The 19,509-nt window shown below is 33.0% G+C and overlaps 4 protein-coding genes and 1 long non-coding RNA gene across 5 annotated transcripts in view; 2 read left to right on the top strand and 3 right to left on the bottom strand.

The window, feature by feature from the left end:
* The window catches only part of qless (decaprenyl diphosphate synthase subunit 1 qless), a 72,195-nt gene extending 60,867 nt beyond the window's left edge, over window positions 1–11,328 (bottom strand). The window contains exon 1 of the mRNA XM_070105699.1: window positions 9,900–11,328. Within this exon, the coding sequence (XP_069961800.1) occupies window positions 9,900–10,169 (270 nt within the window). The 5' untranslated portion in view covers window positions 10,170–11,328. The remainder of the gene's footprint in view (window positions 1–9,899) is intronic.
* Window positions 3,206–4,818, bottom strand: LOC118681944 (uncharacterized). Its single transcript, XR_011394816.1, has 2 exons — window positions 3,355–4,818; window positions 3,206–3,286 (listed from the first exon to the last, which is right to left on the bottom strand). It is a non-coding gene; the product is annotated as an uncharacterized lncRNA (long non-coding RNA).
* Window positions 11,329–11,739: 411 nt separating the features above from the next.
* Window positions 11,740–12,644, top strand: mRpL32 (mitochondrial ribosomal protein L32). The gene is made up of 3 exons (XM_014237141.3): window positions 11,740–11,919; window positions 11,984–12,238; window positions 12,303–12,644. The coding sequence occupies exons 1-3, from the start codon at window positions 11,832–11,834 to the stop codon at window positions 12,569–12,571; spliced, it is 612 nt and encodes a 203-aa protein (XP_014092616.1). The 5' UTR covers window positions 11,740–11,831; the 3' UTR covers window positions 12,572–12,644.
* Window positions 12,645–12,678: 34 nt separating this feature from the next.
* On the bottom strand, window positions 12,679–14,107 carry LOC106619148 (methionyl-tRNA formyltransferase, mitochondrial). Its single transcript, XM_014237143.3, has 5 exons — window positions 13,902–14,107; window positions 13,642–13,845; window positions 13,363–13,501; window positions 13,135–13,297; window positions 12,679–13,075 (listed from the first exon to the last, which is right to left on the bottom strand). The coding sequence occupies exons 1-5, from the start codon at window positions 14,105–14,107 to the stop codon at window positions 12,702–12,704; spliced, it is 1,086 nt and encodes a 361-aa protein (XP_014092618.2). The 3' UTR covers window positions 12,679–12,701.
* A 471-nt stretch (window positions 14,108–14,578) lies between these two features.
* Window positions 14,579–16,315, top strand: spn-F (Protein spindle-F). The gene is made up of 2 exons (XM_014237142.3): window positions 14,579–15,505; window positions 15,561–16,315. Exons 1-2 carry the CDS (start codon window positions 14,740–14,742, stop codon window positions 15,923–15,925), a joined length of 1,131 nt encoding a protein of 376 aa, XP_014092617.3. The 5' UTR covers window positions 14,579–14,739; the 3' UTR covers window positions 15,926–16,315.
* The last annotated feature ends 3,194 nt before the right edge of the window (window positions 16,316–19,509 follow it).

The raw sequence follows: 19,509 nt of genomic DNA, 5'->3' as shown, positions 1-19,509 counted from the left end.
TTGGATTAACTTTCTGCATGCTTGTATTGGCACAAAATAAGCCTTTTTTTGAGAGCAATACTAAATATTTTTTTTAAATACGAGAAAATGTAGTTTTTTGGTCAGCCCGGGTCAAATTTGATGACATATGTATACCAATAAATAACCCCTTTAACACTCCCTTCTTGCAAGTACTACTAATATAATATAACACCATTAATAAAATTAGGTTTCAATAACCAAAAATTCAAACAAATTAAGTCAATTAAAACCGCAATTAACGACACTACACAACGGAAACCGTTATTACAAAAAAAAATTGCATATATAAGTTACTAAGTATGTACATACAAGTATATATTTAAATTTCAGATTATTTACATTAACAAATATGGTATGTACATATGTATGTATGTAGTTTGTACATATATATTGGTTTGAATATATTTTTATTTCTGTTGTTGGAAATGTTGAAATGCGCAACCACGTGCATACAAAATTAAATTAAAGCGATTAAATTGATTTGGAGGCATAACCACATGCATACATACACATCCAAGTAAATAGGTATTAAATGCCAGTATGCAGATTGCATGAATAAGTACGAAAGCAGTGGAAAAAACAAAAAAAAAATAATAATAATAATATTTTTCGCAAATCAAGTGGATTTTTGGCGCGTTCGAAGCCAAATTAAAATTGAAATTGTCGAACGTGCCAAAGCTATGCGCGCAACGGTATTTACGTGCCGATTTCTTCTACTTACATTCAAGCGACAGTTGGACAGTTGCTTGACGTAAAACACCAAAAACTGACACAAAAAAGTAAAGAAAATTTCATTAAAAAAACAACAAAAATAGTTACAGTTAAGAAGCCACAAATACAAGCAACGAGCCATCAATAGCAGCAATAGCGTTAAATATAATAAAACAACAACAGCTAACGCCGAAATAAAAGCTAAAATGAAATAGCGCTCGATTGTTATGTCAGCAAAAAGGGAAAGTAAGACTCATCCACATTCGGTGGTGGTGGTGATTGTGGACGCAGCCAATGTCGCTGGCAATGTCGCAGCTACCGCTGCCAACACCAGCGTGCTGATAAAGATGAAGGCAAGAGCGATGCGGCGTGCGGTGCTGCCAGGCAAACTGAGCAGAACAGAGTTGAGCTTGACGCTGTACGGGCTGGGCTTGGCGCGGCTTGTGTGGTCAAGTGGTTGGTGGTGTGGTAGGAAGACCACTACTGAGCATGCCTTTCTTCTTCGTTTTTTGTGTGGAAATTTCAATCAATGAGTGAGAGCTTCGCGCTTTGTGCCAAGCGCTACGAAACGAGCGCGATGACAACGCCGCCGACAGCGCGAATCGCTCGGAAAGCTGGCAGCGCTAGGAAGCTAGTTAGATATTTGACTAACTGAAATTTAGCGGCCACTGCATGTGGTGTCGAAAATATTATATGTAAACACGCTTTAGATTGATTTTTTGGCAACCGAAAGTCTTCCGAAAAATACCGACAAGCGCGTGATATCAGAATGAAAGTGGCAAGCGGCAAGCGGCGGGAGCTTTAACCAGCAACTGCGTCCAACAAAATAGACTTTATTCGGCGCGCATTGTAATGCGCCGTACGTGCGTCGTATTGTGCGCGTATGGCAGCACTGTTAGCGTTTCTAGCTGTTTGATATGTCTGTATATTTGTATGTGTTTCAATTTTTATTATTTATTAATTTTTCGCTTTTTCTTTGGCACTCGGCACTGGCGCACGGCTGTTGCGCTGTGGAGTAGCGTGAAAGCAGCAGTCAGCAACCGGCGAAGAAATGAGAAAGAAACACACACATGTACATATAAAATAGCTTGGTATGTATAAGCTTTTTCAAATACTTGAGACTGGCCAGCGTTTGTTTGTTGTATAGTTATTTAAATTGTGTTGAATGGCAGCATGTGTGTGTGTGTGTGAGTGTCGTGTCGAAAATGGTGTGCAGCGGTTCCGGTTCGATTTGATATTCAGGCAAGCGCGTCACGTTTAGCTACTGAAAAAAAAGCTGAAACCTGCAATTGATTTTAATTTATTAATAATGCACTTAAGGAAAGTGTGCAATGAGCGCATTTATGCATGCGCAATGGAATCGAATTTAATTTTTTCAAATATTTTCTACAATACCTTCGGTACTCGGTTTTTTTTCAACGCTTACTTTACTGTCCTATTTTTTTTTTACTTAAAATTAAAAACGAAAACCCTACGCTGACCTTAAAGTTTTATTTTTTAACAATTTATTTTTTGTGTATCAATTTTAGATTTATAAAATTTTTTTTGATTTAAAGAAACTTTTTTTAATGTTTAAGCTTTTTTAATTAAAAAAAAATTAGTTTTTATTTTTTCCCTTTATTGTTTTAACTATCTTATTCCTTTTAATTAATTTATTTATTTGTCATTTAAGCAAAAAATGCTGAAAGCTAACTATTTACAATATTTACGCTAACTTTATTGTTTTAATTTCCTAAATTTTATTTAATATATAATATTTTTAAATTTATTTTTATTTTTTAAATTTATTTTACAAGTAAAAACATTTTTATACTCTAGCAATTTGTTTTCTTTAAGCTTTTTTTTACTTAAAAAATTTTAAAAAAATAGGTGCCGCGGTTGCTGAATTTTTTTATTGCTTTATTGCTTAAATTCTTTAATATTTTAGATTTCATCAAAATTTCATCTTTTTTTTAGCTTTTTATTTTATTTGAAAGAAAAAAGTTTGTTTGCATTTTTTAAATTTTTTAATTAATATTGAGTTTTTTTTAAATATTTAATTTTAATTTTTTTTTATTACCAAGTCAACATTTTCCGCACTTTCAAAATTTTTTTAAATCATCTCAGGTACTTACAAGTATCACAGTTACAATATGCCATAATTTTACTTCGGCCAAACAGTAATTATTTACAACAACATACACCTGCACAACCTTGCTCAATAATATTCGCGAATTTTGTAGACATACATATGCATATGTATGTAGATATGTATATGAATACATATGTGATTTGCGCATATGTACATATATACTTATTTGTGTATATACGTAGGTATGTACATAAATGGTGCAAACATAAAAATGACTACACGTTCCAAGCACTCGTCATTCCGTTCATTGCCAATTGCAAACGCTATCAGCAACTAATTGTAGACGTTTACGGATTATGCCGCACTTTGTTGCATACAAGTGTTTGTATTATAACATTGTGGTTGACTTTTTTGTTTGCTTTATTTATGTTGTTATAATTTGTTGTTATTTTTGCTTCAATTTTGGCAGCGTCCACTTGAACTCTATGGTCATAAGCAAAGATATGATACTATATATATACATGCTATGTAAAAAATACATATATACATACATGTATATAAAGTATGTACATTCTATATAAATATCACGCTCATGCCAGCAAACAAATTTCATTAAAGCAGCTTGATCCCGAGACATTCATTCACAAGCATTTCTGTTGAAGCCACAAAGAGATACGGTGTCTATGTATATACACATATAATATACGTTGCATGCGTACGAGTTCGCAAGATTTCAATATCATTATCATCAATACTTTTTAACCGAATTCCCATCGTATTCCGCAGCATACGAGCACACACTCAGCTCATCGAGGCCTACTTCACAGCTGGCTTTTGACACCTGTAAACTGTTTTCGTGTCTTCGGCGGGCTTTTAGCTCACTTTTCATTTCAATTATACGCGTTCGTTTGCAAATATAGATGAATTTTTGTTTGCATTTCTTCAAGCCGTTACTCTGCAAAGTGATTCACACTTGACGTCTAATCTTTTGTGCACTTGAAGCTCCGCTATTATTGCATGATTACAACCATTGGAGCACACGCAAAACACCTAATATTTTGGAGGCATTCGCTGCAGATTACAGCTATTAGCATCACTTATTTGTTTGTTTGTTTTTTGCATACCAATTACAGCCAAAACGTGTTGAGTTTTGCAAGTGCGTGGTGTTCGCCTTGAAAAGTCGATTATAATTTAATATCACTTGAGCCTTTATTATTATGTTTATTATTTACAGACATTTCTATTACATTTTTGGTTGATTCACACTATGTCAAGTGTAGGTTGCATTGATATTCGTGTGAAAGTTGAAAGTTGTCGGAGATTTGTTGATATTGTTGTATGAAAAACTAATTTTTATAATTTTTTTTTTTGCAGTATACCATTATCAACTAGCGCTTTATTTATGATTTTCTATACAAAAATTTGGCAAGCATTGCCTTGGCTCTAAAACTACAAGCATGTCATTCAAATGAACGATACGTTGGTAGACATCTGCTTGAGAGGTGCCAACTGACATATAAGAAATGTAAACAAACGTTATTTAATTCTATTTTATTATTTTTTGAGCACAGTATTTATTGTTAAAGTAGTATATTTTAGTAAGAGTGAAACAATTTGTGGGTACAAATTCAGCCACTCCACCAGTGATAATTGCACTCAGTGGAAAAGTGTTCAAAGTGGAAAAGTTATTTGTAGTTTTTGTTGAATATCAATCATGACATGTTACATTATGATATTTAATAAATTTAAACCACTTTGGATTTCACTAATTTAATTACTATTACATTTTGCCTACACCTATGTTGTAGTATGTTCGGAAATGGCCCTTTCACTGAGCGCTGCTATGAAACAGCACAGATAATGCTTGCAAATATTACATAATCGGGAAACTAATGGTTCCGCTTAATAATCTCATATATAATTAAACAAGAAAAAACGTTAACTTCGCTTGCAACGAGGCTACAAAATCTTTCTTAAATAAAAAATTGATCGGTTAGTTTGTAAGGTATAAATTTCATTAGAATATCTCGTTTTCCATAGAAGGACTTAATTTTGGTCGATCAGTTTGTATGGTATATGCTTCAGTGGTCCAATATCGGCAGTTTCGTGAAATGAGCAGTTTCTAGTTAACAAAAGACCTGATGAACTCAAAAACTGATGGACTAGTTCGCGTATATACAAACAGACAGACAGACTGACGGACACAGTTAAATCGACTCAGATCGTTATTTATATATGGTATATATATATTTTATTGGGGTCTCGCAACGTTTGCTTCTGCGAAATGATATTCTAAAGTGCAGATATTTTGAAAAAACTAGGAAGAGCAACAATATTAGCGAATCTAGATTTAAATTTTGTGCAATAGATTTCATTATAATAGCCAAATAATTATCTAATTAACCTTATACAGTCATACACATACTATTATAAGTTCCACAAAGTGTTGTAACTGAAGCCATGAACAATTCATTTAAGTAACTTCACAGTTCAAAAAGTTGAAAAATCTTGTAATACTAACAGATGTATGCATTTCATTTATATATGTATATAAACTATATGTATTGCATTTGCTATTCATATTTATTAAAATGAGAAATCTAATATATATATATGCATTAAAATGTTATATTATGACGGAACAGTTGTCGGATAACTACAAACACCATTAACATTTGAACTGAATGATTTATAAGAACAACGACAACAATAGCAACATAGATTACAACTTGACAACTTCACTAACTGATGATGATATGGACACCTCAATGAACCCCACTGCAAACAAATATTATACACATACATCTACTTGTAAGCTCAAATACATATGTAATTAGTAAAGTGTTAACACCTAAAACGATACAACAACAAACAAAATTAATTTGAATTTATAATATAAATGATGTCAACCGCAAGTTACACATGCGCACCGCAATACATACATATATAATATATGTAAATAAAAAATGCGTGGCTTGCAATGTCGGTCACAATAGCCAACAGTCAGCGACACAAAAGTCGTTTGTAAGTAAGATTTAATAGAAAAAAGCAGCAAACATACACATACGCATGCGCAGGTAACACAAAAGCGAAGCACTTTCATTTTTTTAATAAATCAAACGCATAAATAGTCAGCGCAAAGGTATGTCTTATGTTTATATGCATGTATATATGCACAAATACTTACATACACATATGCATTGTTTTAAATGTGTGCAATAGAGAGTTTGGCCCCATCGCGCCTAGTAAGACGCATTAAAAATGTACAGCCAAATGTTTGGAGAAGCGTTTATTACAGAAACGCTATGGAAACAGCAGCAAAAGCGGTTAGAAAACACAAATAGATCACAAGCATAAATACAAGCGCAGTAGCTGGCGATATAAGCATACAAATCGTTGAGGAATTCAATTCACACATAACTGTTAATATGAACTAAATTTAGTTGTTGTAATTTTTTTTTTTGCTTTTCAGACTGACTTACATACATACATATATATTTTTCACATTTTCGCCAGCCTTTAGTGGGGCGCAACAAATACATAAGCTAAACTTTAGAAAAAATCGAAAGCTATGGAAAGAAGATGGCAAAGAAATCGGCACAAATATTACAAAAAAAAAAAAAATTAACATTTACTTCGGTTGCACCAATACCAATAGAATACCCTTCACAAATACAAATAGTAGATCATTTACTAGAACTTGATTTTGATCGGTCAGTTTGTATATGCTATAGTGGTCTGATCTAAACAATTTATTCGGAGCTTTGGACAATAATTCTTACCAAATTTCGTGAAAATATCTCGTGAACTAAAAAATTTTTCCATACAAGAATTTGATTTTGATCGTTCAGTTTTTATACCAGCTATATGCTATAGTGGATCGATATCGACGGTTCCAACACATGAGCACTTTCTTAGGGAGAAAAGGACTTGTGCAAACTTTCAATGCGATATCTCAAAAACTGAGGGACACGTTCGCGTATATACAGACAGACAAACAGACGGTGTTAGAATCTTCGTAGCAAACTTAATACACCCTATTTAGGGTATAAAAACCAAATAGGCAAAGCAAATAGTAAACAAAAATTGCAAGGTAAAAATTAGTAAAACAAAAAAAAATTTATTATTTTTCCGCTCAAAGTAGCCTAGCATTAATGTATTGTATTTCAGTGGCACTTAACGCAATACTGCGATTAGTGAAATCAATTTTGTAAAGTGTGCTGTTGCCAAAGTGGAGAAATAGTAATTGCATAAAGGTTCAGCCATTGAAGGCCATTGATTCATTACTTTGAATGACAAAATTATTTAATTTGCTAACGACTGACTGTCTTTTAAGTTACATCGTTCTTTTATTGGCAGTGAATAAATAACCAAATTTGTTGTTGTTTGTGCAGCCAGCACTTTCTATTTGCGCTTATTTACGCTTTTATTATCTGTTTTTTGATTTTTTTATAGACGAATTTAGTTTGATCACTGAAATTTCTTTTCCTTTTTAACGAGCATGCGAGGAGGGTTTGTACATAGATATTTGTGTACATTAAGACATATGCATACATACATACATATGTATGTATATGTACATACATATATAGGTGTAATTCTTTGAAAGCGAAAATTCATCAATCGCTACGAGATATGCCAATTTGTATGCGCATGCGCGCACACACCTGCCAGACACACTACGCGCTATACAAAAAATTCGTACAAATACATTTGCGCATGTATATTGGCAGCACCCTCGACACATACATACAAATGCGTTATGAAAGCGCTTTTGAATTTATTGCCGTACTTCTTATTGGCCTCAACATTTACTTATAATGCTTCATTGTAATTGCAATACTTCTATAAGTTATATAAATGTTATAATTTCGGATTTTATGTCCAATGCATTTTTAATTTTTTATGTGTTCAATTTTTGTTTTTTTTAATTTTATGATTACTTCAGCTCTATAACTTTAAGCAAGTATACTTGCATGTATATATGTACATCACATATACATACATATATATGTATGTATTTACATATGCATAAATATTAATAAATAAATAAGAATAATTCATTTTTATTTTTCAAACAATATTTATGTAACTGTTGTATTATTTAAACAACGAAAAATGCAGCATAAAAGTTTTTATACTAGCATCGCACTGTTTGAGCATCACTGTATTAGCAACAATGTAAGCAAAGCTTCAAGTGCAATATTGCACTATAAACAACAACACAAACGCGCATGCTTTCTAAGACACGCTCTCTCGCCAGGCGCACTCTCAATTGTTTGCAGACCTAATGGTAAACAAGTAGAACAAGAATCCATGCACCAAAACAAAAATCAGCTGTTGACAAGAGTAGTGAAAAAACAGAAAGTAGAGTAAGAAATGGAAGCATGTGGTACATTTTAATTTTAAAAATTTAAATTACAAAAAAGGGAGAAACGAAGTGCAGTTAATAACATTTAAATATACATAGTACACTTTACTAAGAGCTAATAATGTCAGAACTAGAGTGGCACAACTGTAAAGTTGGAGATATATGTATGTATGCGTGCAAAAATTAATTCATGCACCGCATATAACTTAATATAAAATATTATAATAATATTAATATATAAAAATGTTTAAATATCTAAATGTTTGACAAATTTTAGCTATCTTATATTCGGCATAACATTTGTTTCAAGCATATAGTAAAAAGTTCAAAAGTGTATGTGTAAAACCAACGATAAGTGGAAGCCGCAAACACACCTGTCTCACATTTGGCCAACGACTTTTCTCACGTCATTATCACCGTTTTCATCATCAACACGATCATTGGTAGCCAACAACAGACAGTGCATTGCTTTTCTTTGCTCCATTCACACGCAAACACTGGCATACAAATGTACATATGTACAAGTATATCTATACTTTCTTACCAACAGCGCCACTTCATGTCCACACTTTTACGCTCAATGCACAAACAAACCAGAAAACACCAGGCAAACGCATGAATTAACAACAACCGTCAGCCAAACTATCATGGCCAACGAAAGCGAAGTTTGCGGCAAAGAAAGATGCCAAAGCAAATGAAATAACTGCCAACAGCAATAAATGAAGAAACGATAAAATAAACCAAGACAAAATGAAATGTACAAAAAAAAATAAAAAAAAAAAACGTTGCCAACTTAAAGCCAGAAAGCGACAGGCGAGTGCATTAATTTCACTTTCGTTTGCAGCAAATTTTGCGCACAGTGTGTGGTGGTGGTGGTGCAAACTATGTTTGTATGCATAATGCTGCAAGTTACTACCGCACCAGCGCAGCAACCGCAGCGCAAGCACAGTAAACAACTTCCCAACCGCAGCCAATGCACTTTGCCGATGAGGAAGCAATGCAAAGCGACGTCATCGCACACAATATTAAGGATGATAATGTTGTTGATGGACACGAGCCGTTGATAATGATGACAAATGCAACAATACCAACAACAACAAAAACAACAAAAGCACCAACTTACTAATGTACAAATATATATATTTCTATGTACATTTGTAGGAATCAAATGGCTACACTAGTTGCCAACGCGCGCAGTCGACGTAATACATGATACCTGCTACTCTATATAGGATTTTAAATCACAAACTTCAAATGACCGCAAAAAATCGGCAGCATGTGGTAGCAATACTCTCTAAAAGGTAATAATCAAAATGGATTAACGACTTCTCGCACTGGCTGTTGTGCCGTCTTACAAATGAATGCCGACATTGAGACTTATAACTGGTGGAATTAAAAACAATTAAATATATTAGTTTATAGATCTACAATATTGGGTTTTACAATGTTGTGATTGAAGTAAATACGAAATTCCTTGGCTGCAGATAGACCACATAATGGAAAGTCGTAGCGATAAAAAAAACTACTAGTTATTTATTCAAAAGGAAAGCAGATAATAGAAAATATAAATCCGAAAATAACTTTTTGGCTTGTAATATATGAGTATAGCAGTACACACTTTAGAAGTCTAAGTACTTATTCGTCTTGAAAAATTTATTAATTTAAAAACATAAATATTTTAAATACAAATATACAAGGCGCAATCTGTTTTTAATTACAACTTACCATATTGACAAGATAATCATGTCCTGTTGTTATGGCCGTGTTACGTTGCAATAATATACCCACTCCGTGGAAGTTACGTTGTGGTAAAAGCGAGGACATGTTGTTCGCTTTATTTTTGCATAGTAGCGCAGCAGCCACTGCATTTGAGCAAAAGGATCTGTTAATTTTTTGTTGCCAAAACAATTGACAGAGATGTTTTTGCGTTTGATGGTTCCGTGTACCGACGACTACGTGAAGTCCTTTACGACCGGAAGTGCTTAAACAGGCCATATTATTTTATTTTTTAGAAAATTAACTGATAAACTAAAAACAATTTTTGATTTTGAAATAAGCACTTTTGAAAACACTCTCGTATGCGTTTTTTTAATATTATACTTTTGTATTACTGTTGATTACAAACTTTGTGTTGGTTCAAGGGGTTTATGAAATAAGATTTTTTACTTCATTGATTTACACTTTGTTGTTTCAATATATATGTAATTTTTGGATATGATACTGAAACACCCGATAGGTCCTGTATATATTATCTACTTCAGTATTATGTATATATATCTTTAAATATTCTTAAGAGAAAACATGTCACTCGCTTTGGTTTTCGTTGTTTTTAAGCCAAGCTTAATATTTTTTAATAATATGATTTTCAATTTAACATTGAAGCTCACTATTAGAATATATTTCACAGGTATTTAATTGACTGGACACACACAACGCTGGTTAAGTTAATTCAAAACGACGTTATATTAATTTAATTTGATTTAGTAACTGAAGAACGGCAAAGACGGCCACGGAACGACGATAACTTACGTCTGACTCCAGCAGCTCCAACAAAGTGTCTGTTGTCGCTGTCAACGATAGTGGCTTACGCAGGTTATTACAATGTGGCAGCAGCCAAGTATTCAAGCAGACTTTAAGAGAGCTTAAGAAATGACTGCAGCGACAGTGGAAACTCGTTCACTTGGCTCGCTGAGTTACGTTTCGACGATGGTTACGGCTGCGCTGTGGTGAATATATGTGTGCTAGAAAAACGTTTCGTACACGGAACTGCATATGTAGTAGTGCGCTTTAACCGTGCACGTCGTGTTGAATTTCTAGCGCTCCATTTGAACACAACTATTTTAAGCCTGGCTCTAATTTGCACGAAGCTACTGCCGCATTCAACAAGTATGAGTCCTTATAAACTTTGCACCGGCTTAGCATGCAGCGATAAAGTTATCGTTCAGCTATTACTGTTTTGGTCATGCATTCAAACCATCAATCTTCACAGAAGCACCTTGCAAATAACACACACAATTCATCTATTAACAACATCAACAGCTGAACACTGCCACTTTAAACAACTTTTTGTTAAATTTTCTTTTTGATTATTTAACTAGTTTAAAAAGTGAATTAGAAATTGATTTGACGTAACTTGGATGTTTTTTTTTTATGCTACTTTCACAATATGCTAAACATCTGTAAGAACAGCTGATTGACGTTGCCATCCATCGTAGTTCTTAGGAGCGCCATCTACATGTAGAGTGAAGAAGAAATGTTAATGAGGTATAAACTTACAAATATGATCATCATTTACAGTATATAAACATTGATATATTTTCAATAATTCTCGTAATTTGCAGCTTTTCCTTTATTTTATATAACAATTTCAAATGATGGTTTATCTAAAATCGGTTCATGTATTCATATATTTAATTAATAACGTTATTGTCTGTGTAAGTTGTTAAAAACCGTTTTTAACTCAAAAATGCACATAATAGAAGTTGTTAGCGAATTATTCATAACTTTGCTCGATTTCTACTTGGTCATTACTGTCAAATCGCAGCATGCAAAAAAATACAAAACAGCTGATTGTGCTGTCACTCAATTATTCATTTACTGCTTGAATTTCTTTGAAATTTTTTGTATATTTTCTTAAAATAAAAATTAACAATAAAAATGTCGCGAAATATCTATCAAAGTCTAAATTCGTTCCTGAATCGTCTTGAAAGGTTTATTTTTTTCGGACACCGGGGTCAACCACCAAGTATATACAATTGAAAAAAGCAAATTGTTGGTTATTTAATCAAGTTCATGTTTTTCTTATACAGTGGAATTAGCTTTGGCCGGCATGCCTAGTGTTGGGTTGAATGCACCAGATATTAGGAAATCTGATAGATTTAGCCTAAAAAATCTGTTAGGTGACGGCATTTTGTGGGCTGTGCCGAAGCATCGTCGTACCATTGAAAAACGCCTAAATCGAAAATTTGGTTTGCCTGGATATAATTGGAAGCCATTGGTTGCTAAAACCAACTTGCGCTCCTGTAATCAATGTGGTCATGATCACGAATTGGGTGTACTATGTCGTATGTTAAAATTATTTTTAATATTATATAGGAAATATATGTATATAGAATATTTAATTTTTAGCTCACTGTTACAAAAAAGTGGAGCAGGAAACTCGTTTAATGCAAGAAAAAATTGAGCAAAAGTTGGGACTGGAGCCAATTGAACATGAAGTCGTGGTCCTGTATCAAGGGGAACAAATCGAGAAAGTTGAAAATGGAAGCAACGAACGAAAAGTGCGCGTAGTGGAAATGGAGAAACCACGTCCTGTTTGGTTTAGCAAAAATCTAATGCAGAAGACTACAGCGCAGCCGGCAGATACAAAGGAAGTTAAGCCCTCGAATTTGGGCTGAATTGCGCACATTTTTATAATAAACAAAAATATTATACTCTGTAGCAACATGTTGCGAGAGTTTAAAAATAAAACCTATTATCGTCAAAATTGTTAAAGTAATAAATATTTGTACATCCGTCAAATGAACTTTATTTACTTGTGAACGAATGTACTTTAGTGGAGTTTATTTGTTTGAGGAATCCATTACTAAAGTCCGTTGCAGTCATTACTTTTTTGCCTTCGACACGTAGTTGATGTACTTCCAAATATGTGTTGTCGGCGCAACGGACTAAAAGCAGACGTTTATTTCGATCGTACAAAAACGAGCCGCACTCCATATTATCCAAAGGGAGAAGGAGCTCTTGTACAGCAGGCTGTTTAACATCGATCAATTGAATATTTTTATTCTGAAATCTCGTATTTAAATGCTTAAAGCCAAAAAGTGCACGAAACCTGCGATGTATCTGTTCTGCACTCAATTGAGACCAATTCACATTAGTAATGGCTGTTGTTATTTTGGGTGCTATATGAAAAAAGTATTTGACATTAATAGAAAGTTTCAAAATAATATTGAAATATTACCAAAGGTAGCAAGCTCATTATTTTGCTTTGTTGCAGATTCTAAACGGCTTGAGAAATTATTTAAAGTATTAACAAGCAAGTTAGCTCCTTCCTGTGCAAGTTGAGCATGAAGTTCCGGCATAAGAATATCCGCTCTAATTGTTACTTCACGTTGTGCCAACACCTTATGAAAAAAGTTTGCGACTTAGAAATTTGCGTCAGCTGTATTAACAACTATGAAAAACTTACATCTCCGACATCAAAATGTTTCGGTTCTATTTTCATAATAGATACTCCAGTCTGCGCATCTGCTTGCATTATAGCATAGATAATGGGCGCAGCACCACGCCAACGAGGTAATAAACTAGCATGTACATTAATCATACCACTGAAAATTAAAGAAAGTTATAATTTTACTAAATAATTTTATTTCATAACTTTTTGTTTGAATAGTCTTAAGTCTACTGGAAAACAAAACAAAGCTACAAAGAAATATTCACATTTATAAATAATTTTTTAATCACTTACTTTGGAAAAGATTTAATAATCCTCTCTGGTATTAAATGACCAAATGATACTACAACACCTAAATCATATCCTTGACAAACTTCCGGAAGTACCGGCCATCGATGAAGTGTCAGCTGCTTCTGTTCTGCGTAGGTACGAACACAATTTGCAGGATTTTTAAAAGACGTAACTACGCCAAGTGCGTTGTTCTCTGTTCTAGCATAACTAATAAAAAAATTTTATATTGCAATCATTATTTAAAATTAATGTTAAAATCATACTAGTTATTATGTAGCGCATGCAGACTGGGTAATGAAAATGTGTCGGTACCAAAAAATAACACTTTCAACTTGGAATTGTTTATTAATTGTGCTGACTGTGTTTGTTGACATTTCCATCTTATTGGACTGAGAATTAAATTAAAGCTTTCATTTATTTTTCTTCGATATTTGAAGAAATTTTGTTTAAAATAATTTATGCAAAGCATATTTGACTAATATTAAAAGTTGCACAAACAAACAATCAACAGCTGACCATGGTTTGACATTTACTATTTAATACGTCGGTGATAGCTTAGTTTAACAGAGTTGTTAAAGACAATAAATAGCAATAGAATTTACACTTTCAGACCTAATTATATAAGTAATTAGGAAAGATTTTAGTTTAGATTCGGTTTTCAGAGTTTCGAAACAAATTTACATATTAAATGTTAATACCCTATGAACTTCAAGAAATGTCCAACATATATAACATTCACAGTCAAATTTAGAACAACGAATTACAGCAGATGCAGAATTAATCAATTAGTGACTTTTTGTAATGGTTTTATCGTTGATAAAATATTTTTATTCCTGAGGTTTGACAAACCACCTTAGTAGTTGTTTATTACGAATCGGGGAGACAACGAAATAAAGACAATGATATGTGTCAAAAATGAATAACAGTTAGTGCATTTTGTCTCACACTCTAATTCTTTTAAACCTATTTGCTTATTGTATTTAATATTCTATATTTTACTTAGATTTTAATATATGTTTAAATTATAATTTTCAATTACTAATGGTCATTTAAAGCCGAAAGTCAAATAGACGTCACTAAAAATACAAACAACAAGCAGCAATGGAATCTGAGCCAAACTCTAGTAATGTACTTGCTTCGGAATATGCACTGCGAGTTGCACTGCAGACTATGAAGGAAAGATGCCTTGCACTTCAACGTCGATTAACTGAGCTGGAAGAAGACAACGAAGAACTACGTGCACGTTTTGACCAAGGTAAACAAGCAAACACTACATTAACAATAAATGGCAGTATCAATTCTGAAGCGGGCGAATTGCTGCAATTACGTACGCGGGTGGAGGAGTTGAATCGCCAAAAAGAACAATTAAGCGAACACATCAATATGGTTTCAAACGAAAACCGAAAACTATGGTCGCGGCTGTCACAAATAGCCAAAGATAAAACCGGACAACTCTGTGCTACAAATGAGCCAGATTACACCACCGGCAATGAGCTAGATGATAACCAAACGAGTCCACGAAATGGTAGCGGTTCAAATCAAAATCTTATACGTTCCAAAACATTTACACAACATTCGCCAAATCCTAATTTACGTCATAAGTTAATCCCGAATGGTAAAGAACTTAGTATGGAGGAAGTTGCGCTTGAACAAAAATGTGATGTGGTCGAAGACAATGATTATGTGCTACCAGCAGACGGTGATTTGGGATTTGCCTATTTAAATGTTGATGATAGTAATGTCGATGAGGCAGACTTCACTTCTGTAGCTAAAAAGTGCATGGAAGGTTTGCAGGAAATGCAACGTGAGGCGCTCAAGCAACAACAAGAACTTAATTCTGCACTTACTGTTATCGAGACTAGAATTGGTAAGTTGAAAAAAATTTGATTTGAAATAGCACATAGATATAAATATACTTGCAGCACTGCAACCGTGCGCAGATTGTGCGAAGAAATCACAAAAACCCGAAATGGCTGACAAAAGTCTAGAAACTGATGAGAGCCTTAGTGAAGTAATGCATATAAATAAGAACAACGTGTCTAAAGGCAACAATGCATGGTCTAATTGTAACGAAGCAGAAGAAGAAGAGCTGTCATGCTCTAATGAAGCGGAGGAAGAAGAAACCTTCTTAGAAGTTGATGCCTACTATGACAAAGTACAAAATATGGATGCCGCTGATCGTGTGTGTCCAATGTGTGGCCGAAAATATGATGCCTCAATTGTGTGGGAAGCATTCCAACAACATGTCGAAGCGCACTTCCTCGACAGGGACGACGTTGAATTCTGACAAAACCCGAAAATTTACTTTTCCTCCGAATTATGAGATGCAGAGCGATTTAATGAAGTTATACTGCGTGCTTGTGGCTATAATGGACTGATTTTGTTGAAGAAATTCATTCATATAATAAATAGTGTGTTGTTTTGTACGAAGCCAATGGTAAAATACATTTACAATAATAATAATTTAAGTATTTTATGTATTATTAGTTTGCTAAATACAAAATTATACGATGAAAATTGCTTTAAAAAAAATTTATGGGGAACCATTTAATATTTAGTATGAAGTACTATATTATTCAACATAAATTCAACCAACTCAAATGAAATGAGTAAATATATGTTGTTAGAAGTAAATTACTTATCTATGCATTAAATATTATTGGTATGTTATGTAAAATTTCAAAAAAAAATTAAATATACATATATGTATTTATACATTTATTTCCCTCTCAAACCGAAAAAAGTTTTTGTTTTGTTTCGAATATAAATAATCTACACCAAATTACTATATACATTTTTATTCAAGGCTGAAAATACTAATCCATGACAATAAGCAAGGATTTTAAACATCCAGAACACACTTTTTAGTTTATGGTGAGAATACTTTTTCCATCTTCTGAATGGAGCCAGAAATGAAGAACACAAGGAAGTAAGTAAGTATAACACACTTATGTATGTATTAAGCATACTGTGTAAATTCAGAATTCCGGAAGAAGTGTGTATGTCAAATATGATTTTTTACTTAACGATCCAAACGAGGTTAGATCTTCCCGTTCCCACGACAGTCGGGTCTACGTAACCGGAACGGTCCCGGGTTTATTAAGGCCAAGGACTGTCAACTCGGCAGAATTCTGCCGCTACAACAACAACAACAACATGTTAGATCTTCCAAAAAAACAGTCTTTGGCCGAATAAAATCCGGGTCAGTTCCAGTAACGTAGAACTGGCTATTGTGGGAATCGAAATGGAAAGTATGTCTGTCGTATGTGTACGCGGGTAAATTACGAACAACGAATACATGTGTCCGCAGTTCGGCTGCAAGAGTTTCGTTTGCGCTGCTGCTGCTCGCCCTGTCGTATATGGAATAATGATTGAATAAGTTTGTAGTGGTAAGTTTAGGTATAATAATAATAATAATAATAATAATAATAATAATAATAATAATAATAAAAATGATAATGATATAAATTTGCAATTGAAGTTATAAAATATAAATAATTTATATAAATTATTTTGTAATTTTACTTAAATAAAACAATTTTATACATATAATATATATATAATACAATTTATAGAAATATTAATATTACGTTACATCGTCCATTGTTGTACAATTTTTACATTCTCGTCATTTGTTACACTTATTAACGGACGATGATGTGAGAAATAACAGACAAAGCGTTTAGTTGTGAATTTGTCTAATCTGTCATGTTTTATTTTTTTTCGTTGCTTACATTGTGTTGTTGTTAATTTGCGAACCTTAAGTGTCAAACATAAAATCTAAAAATTCCTGCCCTTTTACGTTTTGTAAATTAACGTTAAAGTCACCTCCCAGAATTATTGGAATATTCGACAATTTCATTTCTATTACAACTTCAAATATAGTTGCTTTTGCGCTGTATCCCATAAAATTTATTTCAAACAAATTTTTTATGTCTTGTAACGATACGCGTGGAGTAAAATAAACTTAAACTAAAAGTGCTTTTTGTCCATTGATAATAACATCAGTTTGTTTTTATCCTATGCTATATTATCCAAAACTAAAATTCCACGCCGCGCAAAATCCTACCGCATACCCAGCGCTAAAACATGATACATGTTAAAACCGAAAGTTGTGTAGGAATGGCATTTTATTTCTCCATACTAATTCTCCTTTTAGCCCTATGTACTTGACCCAGCAATACTCGAACTAATTTAACCCGTTTAAAAAATATGTTTTCTGGAAGTATACAAAGTAGACTTTCGTAGCGGCGATAACCTCCTCATGACTGTCCGGTGAGTGAGTGTTTTAGGTTTTCTCGAAACAAAATGAAGTTTCCGTAGCCAAATCTGGAGAACACTATAGATGGATATTTGTAGCTCAATTCAACCAATTTGGGTGTGGGGATGGCGCAATAGTGATCCGGTGCATTGTCATGACGTACGAGTACTTTTCTTTTTGGCGTTAAATATTTTCCGATCGGTAGGGCAGTTTCCATGATAACATAAATTCCGTAGAGGCTATCTCGCGTACCTTCAATAATACGAAGACGTGGAATTTTGACACCTTATTCTCCTCTTCTTTTTATGGTCGCCATCGAAGGGAAGAATCACCATATGCAGCACCAAAATATTAACCACTTTTATTTGCGTTAAAACTAGGCTAAGTAATATCGGGGCTCTATAGGAGATTTAAAAGATGACTCATATCAATCCTATTGAGCTATGAATATTTTATTTTATCCCAACAACAAAAAGTGTGAGTTAGTTATTTTTTGCGTCACAGTTTTTTTATATAGCAATGAACCGGATTTTTTTTGGCAACAGAAAAATGTTTGGCCAAAAAGTTGTCAGGGTAAAAATTCTCAAAATTCATATGTATATCATACCTTTCACTTATGCGCACTCACTTGCGCATATGTGTGGGTATGCCTGTGTGTGTGCGTGAACTGATGAGACAAAACTCGGCTTGAGACAAATACTTTTCGGTTACCGGAACCGTTAAACTCAATAACCGCAGGGCTGCAACAAACCCACACAAACACATTTCGCTTGCGTGTATGTGTGCGTGTGTTCTCTCAAGCTCCGGCTTGGTGTTATTTTATTATGATTCCTGTATATAAATTGATTGCAGTCTCCGCTGCTTTAGTTAATCGTACTAATAACCGATCTGCAACGCTCGCCACATGATCGCATTTTAATTGTATTTAGTACTTAGTCGACTTCATCGCTCTCACAGCGCTCTATTGAGCTTCTAAGCAAAATTGATTTTTAAGTGAAATTTTGCAGTTTACAGTTATTGTTTTATAAATATTGTAATTTACGTGTAAAAATGGTGCTGAGAAACCCGTTATTTCTGTTACTGCAGCTTTTGGCTGGTAACTGTTGCATTTGTTTTTTCATATCAATTAGATAATTATAGTTATATTGAAATAGTAAAAATTATGAAAATAAAAAAATATTGTGTGCTATTTCAAAGAACCTAAATACCTTGAAGAAGCAAAAAATTAAAAAAAAACTGGTGTGAAATGAAATATTACAAGCGAATATAAAATAATATGTTGTAATAAATAATATAATAATATTATATGAAATATTATAACTTTTTAACGAAAAAAAACAAATAAAACGAAATAAAATATTATTTTTAAATTTATTTTTTTTTAAAACAAATATTAAATATAAAATGTGACTTGTAATGTAATAATTTATAAAAAATAAATTAAATTAAATTTAATATTTATTTTTTCATATATTAATAATAAAATATAAATTGAAATATTATAATTTTAAAACGAAAAAATAATAGAAAATAAAGTGAAATAAAAAATACATATATTCTTTTAATTAATTTATAAATTTTTTTTTAATTTAAATATGTTATTATAATTT

Source organism: Bactrocera oleae, chromosome 2 (assembly GCF_042242935.1).
Source record: "Bactrocera oleae isolate idBacOlea1 chromosome 2, idBacOlea1, whole genome shotgun sequence".
In the NCBI taxonomy this organism is placed as follows: Eukaryota; Metazoa; Arthropoda; class Insecta; order Diptera; family Tephritidae; genus Bactrocera; species Bactrocera oleae.
This window is presented reverse-complemented; position numbering and strand designations above follow the sequence as displayed.